This window comes from Hermetia illucens, chromosome 2 (assembly GCF_905115235.1).
Source record: "Hermetia illucens chromosome 2, iHerIll2.2.curated.20191125, whole genome shotgun sequence".
NCBI lineage: Eukaryota > Metazoa > Arthropoda > Insecta > Diptera > Stratiomyidae > Hermetia > Hermetia illucens.
This window is the reverse complement of record NC_051850.1, coordinates 147,671,561-147,684,527: the sequence shown is the minus strand read 5'-3', so window position 1 is coordinate 147,684,527 and position 12,967 is coordinate 147,671,561. Positions and strand designations below refer to the sequence as shown.

General features: G+C 40.1%; 1 protein-coding gene across 7 annotated transcripts in view; it reads left to right on the top strand.

The window, feature by feature from the left end:
* Positions 1–12,967, top strand: part of LOC119650257 (DNA-binding protein D-ETS-3) — a 204,446-nt gene that overhangs the window by 118,220 nt on the left and 73,259 nt on the right. For all 7 annotated transcript variants that reach the window (XM_038052856.1, XM_038052855.1, XM_038052858.1 and 4 more), the window contains one exon: positions 4,826–4,876. In XM_038052856.1, the coding sequence (XP_037908784.1) occupies positions 4,826–4,876 (51 nt within the window). The remainder of the gene's footprint in view (positions 1–4,825; positions 4,877–12,967) is intronic.

The window sequence follows — 12,967 nt, the reverse complement described above, 5'->3', positions numbered from 1 at the left end:
TATGGCACCTCGTATCTCTGTGTCTGATGTACTGTCGAACACTCCATTGGTATCCAAGAACGAACACAGCGAAATTTAACCCTGAAATTTCATTGGTGCTATCAATGACGATGAGTTTATACTCATCGGCAACGATCCCGTTATATCAAAGACGATTTGTTAGAGATATTGTCATATTGTCTTGCTGTATACTTTTCCCATCCTTTTTGTTATACCAGCGGACGAAGTCAACTTACATACACAAGACTAGTGGCATACCAAGTTGTGTGGCCCCGAAAGGCCTACTGGAGTTACATATTTGGCCGTCAAAGAAAATTTTTCTAGAACATAACGCGTAAACAAAGCTTACATGCGTTCGTTAGTGGTCTCGAACGATGTGCCTCAGATCACTTAAAACCTTCTAAGACGTTCGTATCCTTCCTCGACTGTTTTGCGCCCTTTATCACTTTTTGTACATAATATTAGGGTATCGCAGGTTCAATTTCGCTTATGTTAGTGCGTATATTTGCTTTAACTAGGCGAGTTTCCATATTTCCTTATATGTAAAAGGTTACGAAAGGCAAATTCTGTGATCGCAAAGGCCATGCAATATCAGCGCAGAGGAATATCAATTTTTGAAGAATAAGCTCATGGGGACGATATGGCCAAATAGTACAATTACATTTGTGTTAACATATATGATTGCCCTTCAACCCTAGGTGGGGTATAGCGGGTCACGATAACCTAAAATGCTTTTCAGTTCCCCTCACAACTTCCCGAGACGCTCGCACTCGTCCTCTACTGTTCTGCGCCAATTACCCTTCAAAAACAAATGGAAAAAATAACTGAGGAAAAATGTCCGTTCATGGCCAAAAATTGAAGGAAGAGCCTTGATCTAGGCCAGCGAAACCGGTTTCCAAATACAGTACTTCTGTAAGATCAATAAAAATGTTTAACCTGAAATGGAAGTTTCTCTATGGACAGAGCAGGGTAGGAGTAAAATTCGAAGTTAAGCGATAATCAAACTTCAACCCAAAGTGTATTGAGATCCGTGTTGATAAGCAAATTGAACTAGGGGTAAACGGGATTGCGAACGTCCTGTGCTATTGAATACCCTCGAGGTTAAAAAGCATTGCTTCTCACTCGGCGAAGTGGAGTAAGGGCCTTGAGGGCAGAACTAAGCCAAACTCGAAGTGGCGAGGGCAATGGAACTTCTCCCAACTCTAGCCTTGTGAAAAATAGTTCCGAAGTAGGAAAAGAATTTGTTTAAAATAAACTTGCCAACCCTGAATGAACTATTCTTCAAAAAGTGAAACATAGAAAACCTTTTCAAACAAATATCATTCATTTATAAGGCAGAGCTATTCAGAAGTCATAAAGCCACCTAGCCCATGAAAATGGGGATGATTTAGTTTAGTTCCAGTTCTAGCTGCCAAAAATCTTGTATTTCGTTTTGTCAATCTTAGAAAAGATGACAAATTGTAACTAAAACAACAAATTGATGCGAGTATTTCATTTCATTGTCTAAAAATGTTCCGCTGGAAATCACGTATGCTGCCTTTCGAGTACCGCCCTTCATCAGTGTACTGTCTTCTGAATTTAAAATATTTGAAAGAGAGCGCATAATTATTTGACAAGCCCGTATCGCCAATTCAGTTTCTCTCCGCAGATAAATATGAACCATGCTCCAAACTGTCATAGATAAGTTAAAAAATTCTCTACATGTAACATGTCCTGATGATTGTAATAAAGGGGAGTTAAGAGCCCCAAGGTTTTGGTGTTAGTGGTTTAACTGCTACAGGCCTAGATATTTCTCTTGATCATCTGCATCTGAAGTAATCTGTAATTTTGAACATTATGGCTGAAGATACAAGATGCTTAAACAAAGGACTTTCATGCCGCCTTAACAGCGATTGTCTTCAACCTTTTCGTTTATTGGGCTTCTTTTGAGCTTAAAAAATTCGAGCTTGAAGTAACTTTTAATAACCGTACGTAAACTCCCCTCACAGATTTTCAGCTTGCGAGCTCTTTTTTTTTCGTTTATTGCCCCAGGTTGCTCATCAAAACGTTTAATGCGCCAAACCCATTGTCTTTCTACCACGAACAATTTACTTATTTATTTTCGAGACGGTTCTCTTTATGCATAATTGAAAATATATATTTACCCCTTGGTCGAGTATTGCACGTCAACCATACATATGCGCCATCGTTCGCGGTTACTCAAAATGTGCTTCAGTTCTTCACGACTTCCCGAGATACCCGCACTCGCTTTCCGCTCAGAGAATCTGAGACTCTGAAACTACGTTGTCGACTAGGTAGCACATAGCTTTTATGATTATGCTCTCTTTACCATCAAATTCCAATCGCTAGATATTAGTTTTGTAGTAAGCGCTCGGTTCTACAGTCATAGAGAAACTAATACGAATCATCAACTTTCGTTAGGCCTTCTGTAGATAACTTCTTAGCGTTCTAAACTTTCGGCAATCCCGATCGGCTAATATTTAAAGCATCCTAGCCGGAATCCTACAAGGTTCTCCCGAAATCCTACAAGGTTCCCCGGTAATTTTTTCAAAATCCCTATATCCAGCCTATCTGCCCTAGATGTGTTTGCCTTGTTTCTGCCAACTCCTAACATACCATTGAGAAATACCGCTTCCGTGTTCCCAAATCAGTGAGTGACCTGATTCGAGTGTGTAGACAAGGTTAAGGGCTGCCGGGTAGCATGTATATCTTATGCTTAGCACTTGGTTATAAGGGACATGGTTGACGTTCAAGTGGATAAGTCTTCTTACGTTCGTTCCAAAAAACATGTCTATTTCGAAGCTCGAATTGGCGTTCCTTTTGTCACACCTCCTGAAGAAAATTCATAAATGTATTGTTGATATTATCATATAACAATATTGATTACATCATATTAGATGTATTGTGTTGACTAATCTAAACCCGGCTAGCCTTAGATGAAGATCCTTATTTAAACTGTGCGCCGGCAGTGGTGAGCATGAACGATCGAATCCCTATGATTCTGTACTTATGACTTTTCCTCTCCTGTTAAACAAATGTTTACTTCCTTCAATTTATAATGAACTTCTCATAGAAGGAATGCATATCTTTCCATTCATACGTAACGATGCCTGCCGACGAAGTAGGGTTACTATTATATCATGAACAGTGCAACAACCGATCTTTCTATCTAGGCCTGCCTTAGCATATCGGCTTTGTACCGAAGTCCACCAATTCGATATCTCCAGTAACAGTTTGGCGTCCTGGGCTTTGCGATCCCTCCATTAAGTCAGAGTTGGATACGTCTTCTTTTCCTTCTATAGATATTGCCTCAACAAGTCAACAAATATATTCGTTTTGAGAATGATGGGGTCCTAAGTCCGCATCAACTTAATGCTGGACCGGACCAAATGGGGAGCAACTTACTCCCTCTTTCCTGGTCCACGGACCCCTCGCTTAGGGCTTGCACCCAAACTTTCCAAAAAAGTCAAGCGATGACGGCTTTACGGTTTCTTACCAGGGCAGAGGCAAATCGTTAGACGCTGCCTCACCTCTGCTCTGGAACGTGACCGGCGTGACCGTAGCGGCTCGCAGATGTTGAGTGCTCCTTTTTATAATTCGTAATTCTCAAAATTCTCAAAACGAATATTTTCAGCTCTGGCCAAGCTCTGGTCAATAAGGCGGATTTGCGCTCAATATAATTCGTAAGCATATCGTGTTCTACGAATTATATAAAGGAGCATTCAACATCTGCGAACCGCTACGGTCACGCTGCTCTCAGGGCAGAGGTGAGTCAGCGTCTGATGATTTGCCTCTGCCCTGGTAAGAAACCGTAAAGCCGTCATTGCTTGACTTTTTTCAACAAATATATATTTCAATAATGTTGATATTTTCACCCCAAAATCACGTCGTTCAAAGAGAAGATGTATGATGGATCCCATCCTCAACCGGTGTACCTCCTACATCAGGCCTTAATCTAGTGAGGCGTTTGGGGTCCCAAGCGTTCCATCTCGGCCGTGTTCTTAATTTCTCGTGACATTGTCCGTTTGGTATTATTCTGGTGCGATCACAACGCCCTGGATATATGACACGCAATATTTTGATAACGACTAAATTATCCACAATGAATCAACCCGGCACAATCTTAAGCCTGACTAGCCCAGAGTCGCGTAATATCGTGTCGACAGGATTCTTCAGCAGAACTGCACTTAGACGCTGGCGAATCTTCTCGACCAACTTCGCCATTTCTTTAAAGTTTTGGGAGAACTCACTCGAATGATCTTTTTGGCCATCGTCAAAAGCAGCGTCTATTATAAGACTTGATTTATGGAATAAAAAAGAGTGATGCCACTGCATACCTGAAAGAACTATCATTACCAAGTCCGCAAAATCTTAGATAGTGAACAATTCCGTAGATCATGTGATGCCATGATAACCGCAAAATCTCTCTGAAGGGCAGCATTATGTATAATCAACTTGCTTCTCATCATGTTTTCCCTACCTATCTGTAGTAAGAAATGGTCTTTATTTCGTCCACAAGCAAGAGAAGTGCAAATTTCTCAAGAAGGCACAAACTCGGTTTGAATTGTGAAGAGAATAATCAATCAGTTTGAACCGTTTATAAATATCGAGTTCACCGGTATTCTAGCACTAGAAGTATAATTGTAGTAGATGTTCCCTAACCTACTGTTTTGCCTAATTATATGGTTCAGAATATGAAATGAAATAAAATTGCAAATAGCGAAAAACAACATAAACGTAATTCAAATTTCTGAATATACAAACTAAAGCTTTCTTTAAAAAAAATGAAAATATCTAATTGAATCATGACATCCATTCTTTCCAGATTCGTCTTACAAAACTTCATGGGGTTCACACAGTACATCACAATCGCAAGGTAAGTACCGAAACAAGTACTCGAAGAATATTCATCCTTAGTAGAGTCATTTACAGAATTGTCTAAAAATATTTTCAAATGGTTCTTCATAAATCATTCCCAACAATCCGTAGTTATAATAACATAGATATCGTTAGTCGTAATTGCAGTATCTGGATACTATGAGCTATGGTTGATATACTAGAGAATGCTCAATGGTTCCAGGGCTTCATTTCTACAGAAACAAAGAAAAGTTCTGAAGGCTTCGTTCGAAATAGGACACGCATACTATCTGAATGAAATTATATTGAGTTTGTATCGAAGACTCATCTTTGATATGACACCCTTCACCCTCTCCTGTTAATTCCCTCATGAAGAAAGTGGAAGGTGTTGATTTTTTTCATTCCGTGAGATATCAAAATAAAATCGGATACAAAAGGGAATCATTATTGAGTATATATATATATATTATAATAAAATCAAAAGTATGATTCCAACATATGCTCAACAAACCATATTTAATATAGAGCCTGGTACTACAAAGTTTGATGGGAATCGCACCTTTAATAACAAAGTTATAATGTGTTAGGCCAAGGTCGTCTCCTTTATGCAAAGTGAATACAATGAAAGATTGTTTTTATTGGGTAAAAGCATCTATCTAGATACTTTTAGCCAATATTATTCTGTTAAGGGAAAGTCGCACCGTATCCTTGAAGAACTATTGTGCCCCTTTAGCCAATAAAAAGGAAAAATATATTCCAAGGCAATCTTTCCTTTTAAGACTTCGGCTAACAAACGACCTCCTAATTGAAACCAATCAATACCAAACTAAGACCGAACGTCTGACATATTAAATGCGAAACAGATATTCTAACATAAGAAATACACAAAACCTTTCATACGTGAAGAATCGAGTTTCTAGTTTTCGACTTGTTTGGGTCATTAATAATGGCGACTCCCAGGAAATCTCACAAATCAGATGGATAGCTTGTCGGTGAAGGCGATCACTGCCAAAATATCGACTAGCACTTAATCTCAGGATCGGAATAATAAATTAAATTTTCACCCGTATTTTCAAACAGAAACAAAAATCGTCCTTGGTCATCCTGAAACATCTTAAGATTGATCATTGAAATGTCGAATCGTTTTTTTCCTTTGTTCTTCATTAGCATTCTCATGGGGATACCTATTTCATGTGAAGTTCCTTCGTAATGGATTCTTCAGAGAATTGAGGGAGTCCTAACTCCGCCATCCATTGGATGGCAACTTACTTCTAAAATTGTGGTCCTCGGGGGACTGGGGAGGTCTTCCCAATTTTCCTAAAAAAATCTAGTTTAGCTTCGGCCGGTTTAGGCTTGAGTTTTACTAAACGGTTTTTGTCCTGGTTATAACATAATTTATACACGGAATGGAGACGAAGATGCTACGTTGGACTAGTGGCGTCACACGTTTAGATCACATCCGAAATGAGGATATCCGCGATCGTTATGCGGTTGCACCGATCGTGGAAAAGTTGCGAGAGAGGCGTCTTCGATGGTATGGTCACGCAATTCGTGCAAACGAGAATTCACTTACCAAGATTGGTCTGAACATCGAGGTCGATGGTAAACGACCAAAAGGCAGACCTAAACAACGGTGGTTTGATACGCTGGACGAGGATTTGAAAGCCTCGAGATTGCACCCAGATCAGGCATTCGATAGAGCCAAATGGCGAAGCCGATCACGACGAGCCGACCCTGCTTGTGAACGGGACAAAGGCTGAAGAAAAAGAAGAAGAAGACATATTTTTGAATTTATAAAATGGAAGAAATACCACCTCGTTGCCATTACGGTCATGTTGTTCCCACAGCAGAGGTTAGGCAACGTCTGACGAGCTGCCTCTACCCTGGACGAAACCGGAAGTCAGTTTCATAATTCTTGATAGTAATTTTTGGATGCTGCTTTGTGGCCTCAACTAAATATGTAATGGTTACAATCAGATCTTCGGTGTCTTTGGTGTTTTGTTCTCTATGGAAAGCAGATGAGCAATGCACAGCTGCTTTATAAGCAGGAGTAGTCTTCTAACATAGCCAGAAAGTCGATGTGTATACCTTTAGTTGACATTTTAGCAAACAGAGGCACTTGATGAGATATTTTCTCTCGGAATATGAATGTTCATTGGAACTTACAGGATGAAAACAAATTTACCCGATTTTTCGGTATATAACCACTAAGATGGGGTGGGAGGTGCACGTATGCATTACAGATACTACTATATGTATTATAGGCTCTACAAATATCCGATTTTTGATTACTTTTAGAAGACTCCAAATATCATTCCTTCGTCTCATCGCAGTTTCCGAGCTAGCGAGATGTTCGGTTCTGGACACGAAATCAACGCCAAATTTTTTTCACTTTAATTTCACAATCTAGTCTGAAGCAAGTTCCGATGCCACAGGCGTGTCCTAAAACCTGCTCCCTAGGGCCGGGGGACTCCTTATTCTTTCGTATTTGGTAACAAATTGGCTAGTCATATAGTCCCTACTTCCGAGCGTATTACAGATTGGAATCATTGCCGAACACAATCAAGCAGCAAACAAAGCCTGCAATATCCACAAATAAATAATTCGACCACATCCAACCTCATTCTCAAAGTTCTGTATCCTCAAATTCAGCACGACATTCAGTAGCTGTTGATATAATATCTCCTCAAGGTGTGCAACAAACTTTTCGAAATTTCATGTACCTATATTGTTATAAAGTGGCTCTGTCACCCTACCAAAGGTGCAATTCTACCGGCCAAAAGTTATGAAAATATCCAATTCATGAAAAACAACATCCTCTCGATACTAGGTAATTAAGAAGGCAGTCAATGTTTGGGCCCAAAAATTCTCCCACAACAATCGAATTGAATCAACTCTCAAATTGGGAAGTCTATATATAAGGAGCTCAATGACAAGAAGGATGCGCTTCCTACCAACCGACGAGCCGCTATGAACAGATTCTGGGAATACCTTGAGTATATCTCAAGGGGAAAATTTGTTAATTCCCCACTTCCCCAAGCACTGGATATCCTTGACCAAATTCTACCTGTCAACCCTTCAAAAGGCAATCAAACGAATGGAAATGACCAAATGACACTCCAATTGAGTTCTGAAAGAGGAAAAGCTGGGACCCTACCCGATGGCTCAATAAGTTCTTCAATTGCGTTGCTGAGGAGGATAGAATACCGCCTGACTGGCAAGAAAGCACGCCCATTCCAATAAAGAAAAGACAGGCAGTCCAATGGTGTTCAAATTACCCCCTGATCCGGCTGATGTCCCAACAATTCAATGGGATCCCAGGAACATTTAGCTTATCAAATTTAAAAGCAGAATAATGAGCATCAGGAACAACGTTAGGAGGAGTACTTTTGGACTTGGAAAAGCAACGCACAAGCAGGTTAGAGAGGACAAGATCAACAGCGTGATTTGAGTCGTTTCTGATCAGGATGGTTTGCTCTTGGCCGGAGTATGCCATTATTGACACCCCTACCTACTTTCCGCAATGAAATGTCACGAATAATCGCTATTGCAACAGCCAATATCCTTCCGGTACTTGAAAAATCTAAGGGAATCGTAGCAAAAATTTTGTTCTTCAGTAGTTAAAGTTGGCTAATAAAATGCTAATATATGGCACGGAAGACAAAAATTCGCACAGCACCTTTTCCCATACATAGGAGGTAGCCAGGCAAAAGAATTCAATAATTTTGTTTATTTCCCCCATAGGGGACTGAAGGAGAAAGACAATTTTACAGGAAAGTACATAACATCAGTGGCGGAAATGTATTCCATCATTGAAACCATATAGTCGATATATGACACAAAATACCACATTTCTCACCGGAACACTGAAACGAGAATAAAAAAGTTAGTGAGCGTTAAAAAATCGCAACTCACGCTTCAAAAACAACGTCAATTCGAAATCAACCAGCCTCAACCAATTCAACCAGGCAACCTAAAGCCTTACAATTATGACGTTTGTCAAGAACTCCTCCTTCGCAGCGCCAGGAGAAATGAAAATCTGATTCGAGACGCTAGTTCCTTCTACTTCCTCCTTCCCAACGTCACCTAAATTCTGATTTTTCTAAAAAAGATTATGTAGATTCTTTCGCAGTTTCTAAGCCAGCCATAGTTCAGTGGTTATCGTCAGGCAAATAAAATCAAGTTATTTATTCAATTTTCACAGTATTAATTGATCGTATATTGACTGTTTTATATACTATCCCGTTTTCAAAACTCAGCAACAATTCAGATGCAGACATGCCTACATGCAGTCTCATACACATGCGGTGTTTGTACTACCCGAACATATCACAGCAAAACATCAAAGAAATTATCGAAAACCAACGTTTGTATGTTCACTCGTTTGGTATACCTTTTCTCCCCCAGAACAAAATCAAACACAACCGAATTTTATTGGATTTCATCCGTTTCATGTATTTTCTATTTTTTCCAAAAAAAATCCTAACATTTGTGACCAATTTATCTCGAACTGAAAATAGTCAAATATCGGAAAAAAGATGAGGCAATGTTCGAATCAACCTAATCTTTTAACACGCTCCAATTGTCACACTAACAACGACAAACAATCAGGAATCATCGAAAGGATTCACATCTCATCATCGCACTTGAACGCCGCCGCTCACAAAACAAGGGGACAAGAGTCGATATCTTTTTGATGTCTGAGTCCTTCAGGACATGTTTATTTGACAAGAATGTGCTATTCTTGCATTGTGTGAAACCATATTCTTTTGAACAATTGAAGAACTTGTAAAAATGCAGATTTCGTAACGCTTTTATGTTGTCCTTATCATATATCTACCCGTCAAATTTCGACACTCTCGCTCACCACCGATTTCATCGCGTACAAGTGTTTTTACATAATTGGCTGGGCGAAACGAATCCTTTTGGTGTTTTTTCATCCTAAATGAATAGTTAATCGGCTGGAAATTGTTATTTATCCCTCCGACGTTCGCCTCGCGTTGGCATCATCATCAGATTGCACTATTGGTGAAATCAGGGAGAGCGCGCGTTAACAAGAGGATAAAAGGAAAGATAGACAGCATGAAACACCTAAACCGCAGAGGAACGTCCCTAATAGCTATTTTAGCCTCAAACCATACTTCCAACGCCCGCACACTACACTGCTGCCATGAAATTTCATTACGGGACCATCAAAAGCATCCCAAAAAGAGCATTCTCCCAGCTATTGTGAAAATTGTGAAAACTGAGCCCCCGGGCACAATCACAGCAGACTATTCACTTTGCGCAACCCTCTCGCCGGGTGCTTTGTGTGAAAACAGCTGCGAGGCTTTTTATCCGCTCCAACGCACGAAGCATCCTTCGAAAAACTCGTGAACTCTGAGATTTGTAAATCTCTAAACTCAACAGCTACCACCCACCCACCCCTAAATTCAACTTCGTCTCCTCGCACTGATTTCGAGGAAAAACATGTTTTTGTGACTTTGTTGTCGTTTTCGTCAACGTTGGAAATGAGAAAATTTTAGATTTTGGTATTTAGTTGATGGTGACGTTGGTGCTGCCATTGCTTCTGTCTTTGTTATTGTCATTGTGTAGTTTCGCTTCAGTGGAAGCACAAAGGACGAAGATGATCTTAACGCCACGGGGTGTAATTTGTAGCGCTAACTTTTGACATTTTAAAGTGAACGCCGAAGGGACATTTCAGCGTAATGGCTTGTGCATGTGAGCATAGACGAACATTGAATCCTGTGTGTTAGAAAGCGTTGACGAATCCTATCCAAATGATATTTGAATAAAGTTTGACTGCGAGGCCACGCTTCGATGAATTCTATAAATGAAGATGCTTGAGAGTATGAAGGCTGTTTATAGGCTGTTTGCAGGCTGTCTCATTACAAAGAATTGTTACGCCATGCATAATAATAAAAACATGAATACGCAGGATATAGCGCTTTAGAAAATCCTTTTACGTCGACCCAGTTTTCAAAACTTTATCTTCTCAAAACAAGCCCGAAGCAAACAGGGTTTTAGTATAATCTCATTGTATATCCCCACTAAGGAAACTCCGCGAGAAATTTATGGAGCTACATATATAGAAGGAGGTATTATGTTATACACATAAAAAAATCAGACTGGATAATTTCAATAACTCAAACCAAATTTACTCAAAAAGTGATTGCCCCATTCTACGGTGCAATGAATGGCCGTCCTTTATAAGTACCATGCTTTAGGTCGACTTGTTCCAATTGAGGAAATTAATAAAATCGGAGAACTTGCAACCATTTCCAGTTCTGTAATAATTCTCGAAATGTCTAAATTGTCTTATCCATGTAGTAATGTGTACAATTTCAGATATTTGTAGCACCTATTCTGGGGAATCAGGACCCTGCTCCTTTTTAGGTGTGAGTTTCATTTATTTTGTAACTAAATCAAGCATAAAAGGGACTAGTCAATATTCTTCCTACTTCATTGGCACCTGCTTCAGACAATTATGCACATTTTGCCCAGTTTTTCCGTTTATTGTCAACCTTTTTTCGACGATGCTTTTCCTTGAATAACGCGCTCATTGAAAGCCAAGACGAAAATATGGTATATTCGGTCCAAACGAAACCAATATTATTCGACACAGTATGGCCATAAGTTCTGTCAGTACTTTGAAAATTTATTGCAGCAAACTAAAATAGATAGAAAGCTGAAATTACACCAGTAGATACAAAATGTTCTAATAAGTAAGCGTACATAGGGGTTATTCGAAATGATCGCCACGGTTCTTCACACAAAGCTTCAGACGCTTGGGCTACTCATCGAACCCTGTACGATCTGTTTTCGGGCAAAAATTACATGCGACTGGAGTGCCGACGACAGGCGACCTCTTGAAGCTTATTCGACAGAGAATAATCCAATGGAGTTAAGTCTTGGCTTTCGGACGGTTGACGCTATGAAATCTGGCACATTCACCGACAACCACTTTTGAGTTTTCTTGACCTTATGAACTGGCGCAGAATCCTTCTGAAACACCAATCATTACCATCGAACAAGTTTTCATTCAGAAATTCAACTAGGGTCTCTCACATCTGTTCATCCACCGCTGATTTGGTCTTGATACCGATTTAACAAAAATTAATGTCCTTCACGCCGTGGTACGAAATTCCCTACTACACCATCACTGAAGGAGGGTGGTGCCCCCTTGGAACGCATGGTTCTCGATCCTTAGCCTCATGACACGACCCTCCATATACCCGATCATTTTGGCGACTTAATTAGAAAAAATTTGTTCATCCGAATTTGTGATGTTCATCTTTTGCGAGGCGTTTGATCAGTTTTTTGCATTGCTGAAAACGAATTTCTATTAATTTAGGGGAAGTAAACGGCTTTCACAGCGTCTGCTTGCCCCTAACTAGAGATCGTCGCACAAAACACGACTCATGGTACACATGGAGGCGTTCATTACGCTGGATTCCGATAAACCCTTGCACGAACAGCCTCCACAACAATCTGCTGTCCTGTAGACCTCGAACGCCCCTCTCTCGGCCGATTTTTGATATCATCTGTTTCTCTATGCCGTTATAACGTTCGGTACATGAATCGTTCAATTATGGATAGCGGTTTAAGCGTTTTATGAACCCCTTTGGCCACGCGTTTCCGCGTACTTGCCGAACCTTATCGTTACGCTGCTCACGGACAACTACCTGTGGCGGTCTGAAACTTAAGTGAAGGTAAGAGGCGATCCTATATTACACGTTCACAGTGTTGCCATTGTTTTTCGTTTCTCATTCCTCGCGCTGCGAGGTTTTGCGATTTACAGATACAGCCATACTATATAAATATTGAAATTAGTCAAATTTTTTAGAAGGGGTAGACACGCCCATCTTTGCTTGAATCCCTAAGCGTTTTCATGGCAATAGTTAAAAAAGCGGCATCACTCTAAATTCCCTACTAAAATCCCTCTTCCTAAGTTGAGACGGTGCACGTGTTATTAGTCTACCATCCTCTTAATTAACAATCATGCCGGAGTGCCTTGCTGTTCGCACGAAGATAGCTTCGGACAGTCGACCAAGTTTAAGCAGTAGGTTTGATACCAATCGTCTTCAAATAGTGTTTGCGTTTAGTACTG